At 43.0% G+C, this 12,269-nt stretch overlaps 1 protein-coding gene across 1 annotated transcript in view; it reads left to right on the top strand.

Moving 5' to 3' along the window:
* LOC115219861 (methionyl-tRNA formyltransferase, mitochondrial-like) overlaps positions 1 to 12,269 on the top strand; it is a 52,889-nt gene that overhangs the window by 14,170 nt on the left and 26,450 nt on the right. The window contains exons 4-6 of the mRNA XM_029790153.2: positions 1,679 to 1,821; positions 3,193 to 3,315; positions 7,122 to 7,224. Coding sequence (XP_029646013.1) covers positions 1,679 to 1,821; positions 3,193 to 3,315; positions 7,122 to 7,224 — 369 coding nt within the window. The remainder of the gene's footprint in view (positions 1 to 1,678; positions 1,822 to 3,192; positions 3,316 to 7,121; positions 7,225 to 12,269) is intronic.

Genomic DNA, 12,269 nt, shown 5'->3' with positions numbered 1-12,269 from the left:
ATGATGGTAGCATTGTTTACTATAGCAAATGTGATGATTATGTGCACACACACACACACACACACACACTCTCTCTTTTATTCTTTTACTTGTTTCAGTCATTAGACTGTGGCCATGCTGGAGCACTGCCTTGAATGATTTTTAGTTGAATGAATCAAACCCTGTACTTATTTTTTTTTAAAGCCTGCTACTTCTTCTATCGGTCTCTTTTTGCCGAACTGCTAAGTCACACACCAACGCACCAGTTGAAAACACCGACACCAGTTGTGGAGTGGTGATGGTGGTGGGGACAAACACAGGCACAAATACACACACAGATGTATATATATATATATCGATCGTGGCCATGCCAGCCTCGCCTGGCCTCCGTGCCGGTGGCACATAAAAAGCACCATCCGAGCGTGGCCGTTAGCCAGCCTTGTCTGGCACCTGTGTCGGTGGCACGTAAAAGGCATCCACTACACTCTTGGAGTGGTTGGCGTTAGGAAGGGCATCCAGAAACACTGTCAGATCAGACTGGAGCCTGGTGCAGCCTTCTGGCTTCGCAGACCCCAGTTGAACCATCCAACCCATGCTAGCATGGAAAGCAGACGTTAAACGATGATGGTGATAGGCTTCTTTCAGTTTCCATCTGCCAGATCCACTCACAAGGCTTTGGCTGGCCTGAGGTTATAGTAGAAGACACTTGTTCATGGTGCCACATAGTGAGACTGAACCCTGAACCATGTGATTGGGAAGCGCACGTCTTACCCCACAGCCACACCTGCGCCCATGTTGACTTGGTCAAGAGTACTTTATATACATGTTCAATGATCTCAGTTTCAGTATTTAGTATTTTGCTCTACATTGGGTTAAATACGATTTTCAGATGTTGAGTCAAACAGAGGTGGTCAAGCTATGTCAAATTGTAGTCATGGCCAGTGGTGGTATCACATGAAAGGCACCTGTACTGGTGACGTATAATAGGCGTCCATACCAGTGACATGTAAAAGGCACCTGTGCCGATGACACGTAAAAGGCATCCATGACAGGGACATGTGAAAGACACCTATTTCACTCTGCGGAGTGGTTGGTATTAGAAAGGGCGAGTTGGCAGAAACGTTAGCACGCCGGGCGAAATGCTTAACAGTATTTCGTCTGCGTTACGTTGTGAGTTCAAATTCCGCCGAGGTCAACTTTGCCTTTCATCCTTTCAGGTCGATAAATTAAGTACCAGTTACGCACTGGGGTCGATGTAATCAACTTAATGCCTATGTCTGTCCTTGTTTGTCCCCTCTGTGTTTAGCCCCTTCTGGGTAATAAAGAAATAGGTATTAGAAAGGGCGTCCAGCCATAGAAACGAAGCCAAAACAACTTGCCAGCTCCAGTGAAACCATCTGACCCATGCTAGCATGGAAAATGGATCTTCAATGATGACGATAATGATGATGATGATATTGGTACTACTTTTATTGATCCGGTATCTTCTTTGGCATTAGGAAGGGCATCTAGCCATAGAAACATTGCCAGATCAGACTGGCTTCCCAGGCTCCAGTTGAACCGTCCAACCCATGCTAGCATGGAAAGCGGACGCTAAATGATGATGATGATGATGATGATGATGATTACTGTCTCTGTTCTTTTTCTTTTTTTTTTTCTTCTATTTTTCATTTCTACTTCTTCTTTCCACTTCAATTAGTGTTTGGTGAATAACTTTGCCGAAGAAAACCACCTCAAGCTATACTCATGGCCAATTGCTGTCATGAAAAATAAGTACGATATCGGAGTCGTGGTGTCTTTTGGATGTCTGATTCCTGGAAAGATTATCCGAATGTTTCCACAGTAAGTGAGAATTTCATATTTTCAGCATGACCCCAACCACTTCCTTCCTTCCATGTGCAACCTTAATCCAGACACTTTTTCCCTCTTCTCTTTCCCCTTTTTCCATCTGTTTTCTCTCCTCATTCCTTTCTGTAGAAGAGCATACAAAATATTGTGTTTTGTACAATTTTGAACCATTAGCCTCATGAGTGGATTTGGTAGATGGAAACTGAAAGAAGCCTGTTGTATATATCTATATATGTATGTGTCTTTGTGTCTATGTTTGTCCTCACACCACTGCTTCATGACTGGTGTTGGTGTGTTTGCATCCCAGTAACTTAGTGGTTTGGCCAAAGAGACCCATAGAATAAGTACCAGGATTAATAAGTACTGGGTCAATTCATTCAACTAAAAATTCTTGAAAGTGGTGTTCCAGTATGGCCACAGTCTAATGACTGAAACAAGTAAAAGATATTGTTTATTCTTTTACTTGTTACAGTCATTGGACTTCAGCCTTGAAGGATCTTCGTCAAACAAATTGACCCCATTTTAAAAATTTTGTCTGGTACTTATTCTATTGGTCATTTTTGCTGAACTGCTAAGTTATGGGGACGTAAACAAACTGACACCAGTTGTTAAGCAGTGGTGGGGAACAAGTACATACGCAAAGAGACACTCACACACACACACAACAAGCTTCTTTCAGTTTCTTATTTCTTTATTGCCCACAAGGGGCTAAACATAGAGGGGACAAACAAGGACAGACAAAGGGATTAAGTCAAATACATCGACCCCAGTGTGTAACTGGTACTTAATTTATCGACCCTGAAAGGCTGAAAGGCAAAGTCGACCTTGGCGGAATTTGAACTCAGAACATAACAGCAGACAAAATACCTATTTCTTTACTACCCACAAGGGGCTAAATACAGAGGGGACAAACAAGGACAGACAAATGGATTGAGTCGATTATATCGACCCCAGTGCGTAACTGGTACTTATTTAATCGACCTCGAAAGGATGAAAGGCAAAGTCAATCTCAGCGGAATTTGAACTAAAGTAGTGAGGAAAGGCAAACAATTAGACAGTACAAGGACATTCGTGTTATTCAGTCTAAGTTTTAGCTACATAACAAATGGTAGAAATATTACAAAATGGTAAAGGTAGTCTTCTGTGATAAGACATGCCTGGCCTGGGATATATTCCTTTGCCTGGAAACAGACGAGAGTTTGATGACAGGGAGGGCATTCGACTATAGAAAATCTGCCTCAACAAATCCCATCTGACCCATGCAAGCATGGAAAACTAAGCATTAAATGATGATGAATGATTGAATAACTTTGTGTATATATTTATCTTTAGTAATTCATGATTGACGTTTTTTTCATTTTTTAGTGGAATTCTCAATGTCCATGCGAGCCTTCTGCCTCGGTGGCGTGGTGCAGCTCCTATCATCCATACCATAGTGAATGGAGACACAGTCACTGGTGTTTCAGTAATGAAGATCAGGCCTAAAAAGTAAGTCATTTTATTCCTCAACATTTACTGCCAGCCTCGCCTGGCCCCCGTGCCGGTGGCACATAAAAAGCACCATCCGTCCGTGGCCGTCTGCCAGCTCCGTCTGGCACCTGTGCGGGTGGCACGTAAAAAGCACCCACTACACTCACGGAGTGGTTGGCGTTAGGAAGGGCATCCAGCCGTAGAAACAATGCCAGATCAGACTGGGCCTGATGCAGCCTTCTGGCTTCACAGACCCCAGTTGAACCATGGAAAGCGGACGTTAAATGATGATGATGATGATTAAGATGATAATAACTTTCAATCTTACCCTCAGATAAGACTTAGATTCTCTTAAATGTCCAGGAGTCTCTCTTGAGGTTGTAAATAGTTTCTGTTACCTAGGTGACCAAGTTAGCAATGGTGGAGGATGCTCTGAAAGCATTGTTTCTAGAATAAGAATAGAGTAGAGGAAGTTCAGTGAGCTATTACCTCTGTTGGCAACAAAAGACCCTCTCTCAGAGTGAAGGGTAGATTGTATGATGCTTGTGTGTAAATGGCTATACTCCATGGTAGTAAGACATTGGTTCTGAATACAGAAGACATGCATAGACTGGAGAGAAACGAAGGTAGTATGCGCCATTGGATGTGTAACCTCAGTGCACATGTACGGCAAAGTGCAAATGTATTGAGAGAAAAGTTGGGCATAAGAGGAATCAAATGTAGCATGCAAGAGAGAAGACTATGTTGGTTTGGACATGTGATGTGCATGAATGAGGACAGCTGCATAAAGAAATGCTGATCACTGAAAGTGGATGGTACCCGTGGAAAAGGGAGACCCAGGAAGATGTGGGATGAAGTGGTAAGGACCGATCTCAGGAAGTTGGGTCTCACAGAGGAAATGACAATGAACTGAGATGTCTGGCAATGTGAGGTTCTTGAGGAGAAACAAATATGAGGTTCTTGAGAAGACAGTGAAACTGAGTTCTAGAAGCACTGTGTGTCCCACCCAGACTTAACAAGCTAACTTCTCACACACCCTACCACAACAAACCAAACTACATCTCTACATCACTTCTCTTCCTTGTATTCTCGCCTCATGCACTATGCTTACCTCCCACTCCCCCAATCCTGTTCTCTTGGCCCTGTCCTACTGTATCATTGCTCTCTGCTAGACCCTGACCTGTGTGTTCCACCCACATGCCCTGTCACACTGTATCACTGCTATCTGCTAGCCCCCCCCCCCCCCAACATGTGTGTTCCACCCACACATAACAAGAAAACATTTCGCACACCCTACCCCCAACAAACCAATCTTCATATCTACATCTCTTCTCTTCCTCACATTTCCTCCTTCGTACACTATTCCTACCTCACACTCACCAATCCTCACGGTCCAGTTTCTCTCCATCATTGCTATCCAGTAGCCTCCCTCCCACTCTATATATACCCAGGTTTTCGCCATTCACTTCCCCACCCTCCAAACTCACTAATCACATTTATTTCACAATATCCTGCCACTTATATTATGACATTTGAACCTTAGCAGTGTACCCTGGCACTTGCCACCATCTATCTATCTCTGTCTTCCTTTACTCAACCATCCCATTTATATTTTGATCCCTGTTCCTTGTGAGTATGCCTGGCACTTTTCCTCCCTCTCTATCCTGCTGTCTCCCACTCTCCCTCTCTCCTTCTCCTGCCCTTCCCTCAGGTTGGGTAACCATGGATCTCCTTTGCAGCAGCACACCTGTTTCTGTCTTCATTTCCTTATCCCCCCCACCCACCCTTGCCAAGTAACCTTACCCTACAGCAAGACACCTCTTTCTGTCTCTCTGTCTCACTATAACCTTTCATCATCTGACACAAGATCACCCTACCCCAATGCCCCCTCCCGTCTCAAAAGACATTTTTGTTTTGCAAGGCACTTGGTGACTCTGTCAGTGCAGGTGCCCCTTAAAAAGCATCCAGTCCACACTGTAAAGTGGTTGGCATTTGGAAAGGCATCCAGCTATAAAAACCTTGCCAAAACTGACCAAGCCTGTGCTTGTGCCATGTAAAAAGCCCTACGTCCACTCTGCTGAGGGGTTGGTGTTAGGATGGGCATCCAGCTGTAAAAATCCTGCCAAAACAGTCACAGAAATCTGGTGTAGGCTTCTACATGGCCAGCTCCTCTCAAATCATCCCACCCATGACAGCATGGAAGGTGGATGTTAAACGATGATGATGATGATCCTTAGGTGGATGCATGGCCATGTGATTAAACAGCTCACTTTGCAACCACATGACTTCAAGTTCAGTCCCGCTTTGGGTAAGTTAAGTGTTCCTTATTATAGCCCTGGGCCAACCAATGCCTTGTGAGTGAACTTCATAGATGAAAACAGTGAGAAAGCTCATCATTACATTTGGATCAGCTTGATCTCTAGATAATACATCTCTTATTCCTGCATGTGTACATAATCCCAATCTGGATTTGGACCAGGGGCATTTAAATCTAAACTAATTATCATAACATTCTTATCTGTTAGGTTGCTGATGCATGTTGGGTACTGTGTACATACATGTCCGGGAGTATCACACATGCACGCAAACACACATATGTGTGTGCATATACTTTACTGTATCATTTCTATTTACGAAATGTGCGTGATCATTGACAGAGCGGCTAACCGGCTTCTGTGCCAGTGGCACTTAAAGGGCACCATTCGAGTGGGATCGTTACCAGCGTCGCCTTACTGGCACTTGTGCCCCTGCTAGTAGGGTGACAAGAGCACCATCCAAGCGTGATCGTTGCCAGAGCAGCCAACTGGCTTTCGTGCTGGTGGCACGTAAAAGGGCACCATTTGAGCGTGATCGTTACCAAAGTCGCCTTACTGGCCCCCGTGCCAGTGGCACGTAAAAAGCACCCACTACACTCTCGGAGTGGTTGGCGTTAGGAAGGGCATCCAGCTGTAGAAACTCTGCCAGATCAAAATTGGAGCCTGGTGCAGCCATCTGGTTCGTCAGCCCTCAGTCAAAATCGTCCAACCCATGCTAGCATGGAAAGCGGACGTTAAATGATGATGATGATGAAAATGGTGTGTTTTGTCAGATTTATTAATAGCTGTATAAAATACATTGTAAAAGCTAATACAGCCTGTGTGAAACAAAAAGCAGATTTGAAAGTGACCTTTGAACATTTACCAATCATCATCATCATCATCATCGTCGTCGTTTAACGTCCGCTTTCCATGCTAGCATGGGTTGGACAAATTGACAGATCTGGCGAAGCAGATGACTGCACCAAGCTCTCCAATCTGGTCTGGCAGAGTTTCTACTGCTGGATCCCCTTCCTAATGACAACCACTCTGATAGTGTAGTGGGTGCTTTTTACGTGCCACAAGGGTCAGTCAGGCGGTGTCATAAAAATTCTCTTCTCTTATCATAAGGTTAACATTGTGGAACTCACACAATCATATTTTCTTGCCAAAAAGGTTTCATATTTTACATGAATAAATATGATATTGCATGTTTGGTGCAGTTACAGCTGCACCTAATATGTTGTGGTAACTGCATGAATAATGGAGAGTAAATGTGTGTTTACAGTGTAGGCCCAAAAAAAGCCAAGACTGTTGCTGCTTCCAACAATATTGTTTGGCAATGTTGGAGGAAATAACACTGTTGGAAGGTGCTAAAAATTGTGATTTAGAATTAACAGATGATGAAAGGATTGCCTCATTGTGCAATTGTTATTTAAAATATTCAGCTCCAACAGCTTTGTCAAAATCACCTGGTAAAAATCACCTGGTAGCAATACACCTGACAGTCACTCTTGTCTTTTTCCTCAGGTTTGACATTGGTTCAATACTTAACACAAAGAGTGTCCCTGTACCACAAGCTTGTACCTCAACGCAACTACAGACTTTACTAGCTACAGAAGGTGCAGAAATAGTAAGTAGCACCATGGAATTTCTTTGGTTACATAGTGATTTGTTTGCTTGTGTGTCTCTATGTCTGTGCTGTTAAAGTGTTGGACTGTTGTCCACATGATCATGAGGTCAAAAACTTCACACAAACACACACACATGGCTGTGTGGTAAGTAGCTTGCTTACCAACCACATGGTTCCGGGTTCAGACCCACTGTGTGGCACCTTGGGCAAGTGTCTTCTACTATAGCCTCGGGCCGACCAATGCCTTGTGAGTGGATTTGGTAGACGGAAACTGAAAGAAGCCTGTCGTATATATGTATATATATATGTGTGTCTGTGTGTGTGTTTGTCCCCCTAGCATTGCTTGACAACCGATGCTGGTATGTTTATGTCCCCGTTACTTAGCGGTTCGGCAAAAAGAGACCGATAGAATAAGTACTGGGCTTACAAAGAATAAGTCCCTGGGTCGATTTGCTCGACTAAAGGCGGTGCTCCAGCATGGCCGCAGTCAAATGACTGAAACAAGTAAAAAAGAAAAAAAAGAAAAATGAGGTCAGAAACTTCACACAAACACACACACATATGCATGCATTCAAGTATGCACACACACACACACACACACACATGACATAAATACATAAGTGCAGGCGTAACAGTGTGGTAAGATGGTTGCCTCCCAACCACGGGGTTTTTGGTTCAGTCCCACTGTGTGGCACCTTGGGTGTCTGCTATAGCCTCAGGTCAATCAAAATCTTACGAGATGGAAACTGAAAGAAGCCCGTCACAAACATATATGTGTGTGTGTGTGAGTATATGTATATATCTGTGTGTGTGCTTGTGTTTGTCCCTCAAGAACACTAGACTGTTGGTGTTGGTTTGTTTATGTCCCCATAACTTAGTGGTTCAGCAAAAGTCACTGATAGAATAAGTACCGGGGTCAGTTTGTTTCACTAAACTCTTCAGGGTGATTTGTTCGACTAAACCCCCTGAATGGCTGCAGTCAAACTACAGAAAAAAGTAAAAGATAAAAGATAAGAGTGGCTGTGTGGTGAGAAGCTTACTTCCCAACCATATGGTTCCAGGTTCAGTCCCACTGTGTGGCACCTTGGGCGAGTGTCTTCTGCTATAGCCTCGGGCTGACCAAAGCCTTGTGAATGGATTTGGCAGATGGAAACTGTAAGAAGCCCATCATATATACAGGGTGACGCAAAAGTTGGTTTAACAGTTATCATGAAGGCACTTTAAATTTCTTTTAAAACATTTTATTACATTTAAATTTCTATTTTACAAACTGAAAAGGGAGCTTAACAAAATTAACTAAATTAGCATAGAACAATGGTTTCATATTTTTTTTATAATTAAGATCTAAACTGCTAATATATCAATGCGAAAGAAATAGTTGAATAACTGTAAGCCTACTTTTGGGCTACCCTGTATATATATATATTAGAAGAAATGAGGTACTCAGAAGATCGGATGGTTTATATTTACAGATATTTATTTGTATATTACATTTTTTATATATATATCATATCACATAGATCATTAGCGCTTTCTCCCATTCTAGTGGGGTTTTCAAATCAAACTAAGTTCCTGTATATATATATATAGTAGTGGCTGTGTGGTAAGTAGCTTGCTTACGAACCACATGGTTCCGGGTTCAGTCCCACTGCATGACACCTTGGGCAAGTGTCTTCTACTATAACCTTGGGCCGACCAAAGCCTTGTGAATGGATTTGGTAGACAGAAACTGAAGGAGGCCCCTCGTATATATATATATATATATAAGTACTAGGCTTACAAAGAATAAGTCCTGGGGTCGATTGCTCAACTAAAGGCGGTGCCCCAGCATGGCTGCAGTCAAATGACTGAAGCAAATCAAAGAATAAAAGAATATGTATTTGTGTGTCTGTGTTTGTCCCCCCCTCCCACCACCACCACCACCATTGCTTGACAATGGATGTTGGTGTGTTTACGTCCCTGTAACTTAGCGCTTCAGCAAAAGAGACTGATAGAATAAGTACTAGGCTTACAAAGGATAAGTCCTGGGGTTGATTTGTTTCACTAAAGGCGATGCTCCAGCATGGCCACAGGCCACAGTGAAAGAACTGAAACAAGTAAAAGAGAATAAATATATATATATATGGATGTGTATACACATACACACACATCCTTGTTAATACATCATCATAATCATCGTTTAACGTCCGTTTTCCATGCTGGCATGGGTTGGACGGTTCGACCAGGGTCTGTGAAGCCAGGAGGCTGCACCAGGCTCCAGTCTGATCTGGCAGTGTTTCTACAGCTGGATGCCCTTCCTAACGCCAACTACTCTGTGAGTGTAGTGGGTGCTTTTTACGTGCCAGGGAAGGCTGGCAGCAGCCACAATCGGTTGGTGCTTTTTACGTGCCACCGGCACATGTATCACAACTACAATTTCCATTTGATATTCATTTTGATGTTGGTGTACTTGACTCAATAGGTCTCCTCAAGCACAGCAGGTCATGTGCCCACCAGCACAGAAGCCAGTCAAGGCGGCACTAGCATCGGCCACGTTCGGATGGTGCTTGTGGGAGAATGAATGGGAGGAGGAGAGCCTTCCAAATGTTGACCCAGTGGAGGGACCAGCTATCCTTGTTAATACAAATGGAAGAAAAAGCATGCAGTTATAAAAACAAAAAAAAGAGAAAAACTGGGGCTTTTCTCAGTTGTTTTCACTAAGTTCTGACTTGCTTCTAACTCAAAACATTTCATCTGTATTTGTAATCTGATACCTCTGTAAGCATTTGATGAAAGTAAGGTTTATAAAGTATTAATGCTCTGATATTTGAATAAGTAAATATTGATTTAAACATTAGAAAATTAATTTTTTTTATTTTCCTAGAACTTGCTTTCATCAAATATTTATACAATTTCCAAATAAAGATAAAAAGTTGTTTTGAATAAGTTTAGTTTTGAATAATGTAAACCTTGAAGTCAAGTAACTGTGAAAACCCCTCCATTTCTTCCACTGCGGCTAGTATTATGATTATGCATGTGTGTGTGTGTGTTTACATACATACACACACACACACACACACACACACACACACATACACACACATACATATATACATACACACACACACATACATACACACATACATACATACATACATGCATACATACATGCATGCATGCATACATACATACATACATACATACATACATACAACATACATACATACATACATACATACATACATACACACACATACATGCATACACAAACACGCACACACAAACGAACACACACATACACACACAGAGGCCAATCTCAAGACATTGAGTGCTGCAAAGGAGATGACAAAGGACTGAGACATCTGACATCTTGCTGTAGTCAAGAAGCTGGGTCCACCACAGCTGAATTGATACTGATGCTGGTGTCACGTAACAAGCATCCACTCTGTAAAGTGATTGGTATTAAGAAGGACATCCAGCTGTGGAAACCATGCATATATACTTGTATATATATAATATGGAGGCGCAATGGCCCAGTGGTTAGGGCAGCGGACTTGCGGTTTCGATTCCCAGACCGGGCGTTGTGAGTGTTTATTGAGCGTAAACACCTAAAGCTCCACAAGGTTCCGCCAGGGGGTGGTGGTGAACCCTGCTGTACTCTTTCACCACAACTTCCTCTCACTCTTCCTTCCTGTTTCTGTTGTACCTGTATTTGAAAGGGGCCAGCCTTGTCACTCTCTGTGTCACGCTGAATCTCCCCGGGAACTACGTTAAGGGTACACGTGTCTGTGGAGTGATCAGCCACTTGCACATTAATTTCACATGCAGGCTGTTCCGTTGATCGGATCAACTGGAACCCTCATTGTTGTAACCGACGGAGTGCCACGTATACTTGTATATATGCCTATACAAGCCAGTCATCACTAACTTGATGGAGGGTGGTAGTAAGTACCAGCATTGCTAGAAATAAGAGTCAAAGCAACTATTGTCAGCCATTAGAAAAGTGCTTTCTAAGCCATGACACAACCACTTTACAGAATGTACTTGGTACTTTTTCATGGTACCAACAGGGGTTCACTTTTACATGGCACCAGCACAAGTGCTTTAATTGTGGCACCAGCACAGGTGCTCTTTTACATGGCACCAACAGAGCTGCTTTTTTATATGTGGCACCAGCACATGTGTCTTTTACATAGCACCAGCCTTCATGAATTCACAAGACAAGGCCCTCCTGACTGAGAGAGGGAGTGGAACCGAGAGATTAGAGTATGGTATTGGGACAGAGGTGATCTAGCAGAATCGTTAGCACACCGGGCGAAATACTTAGCAGTATTTCGTCTGTCTTAACGTTCTGAGTTCAATATAATATAATAATAATGAAATTATTGTATACAGTGCTCAGGTGCACCACAACTTGTCAGAAAGTGCATATAAAGTACATGCAGTAATGTAGAAATGTCTGGAAAGTGAACATGCTTGTGTGTGTATGGAGGGGATAAAATCAAGTGTAGTGTTGGCGAATCTCAGGAAGCATGGAAGTCTTGAAGGATGCAGTGCTCCGACAACTAACAACCGATGCCGGCAGTTTGTTCCACGCTTCAGCAACTCTCAGCGTGAAAAAATGTTTCCTGAAGTCATGGGAGCTGTGCTGTTTTCTTACTTTGTGAATATGTCCACGGGTGTTAGATGGGTGGAGTTTGAAGAGGTGCTCAGTGTTATTCCGCCGAGGTCGACTTTGCCTTTCCTCCTTTCAGGGTCGATTAAATAAGTACCAGTTACACACTGGGGTCGATGTAATCGACTTAATACCTATGTCTGTCCTTGTTTGTCCCCTCTATGTTTAGCCCCTTGTGGGTAATAAAGAAATAGGTATCGGGGACAGAGGTAGCCCTCTTACCTGGCTCAAGGAGATTCTAGGATAAGAAAAGAGAGAATGGTGGGGAAGTGTTAGAGAGAGAGCGAGAGAGAGACGAAGGACAGTTGGTGATAGAAAGAGAGGGCCTGCCTACAAGGTACAGTGAGGGTAATATAAGTCATGAAAATGATTAGTAGTAAGTCAAAAGACT

This window comes from Octopus sinensis, linkage group LG15 (assembly GCF_006345805.1).
Source record: "Octopus sinensis linkage group LG15, ASM634580v1, whole genome shotgun sequence".
Taxonomy (NCBI): Eukaryota; Metazoa; Mollusca; class Cephalopoda; order Octopoda; family Octopodidae; genus Octopus; species Octopus sinensis.
Note: the sequence above shows the minus strand (reverse complement) of the source record. Positions and strands in the feature narration are given on the sequence as shown.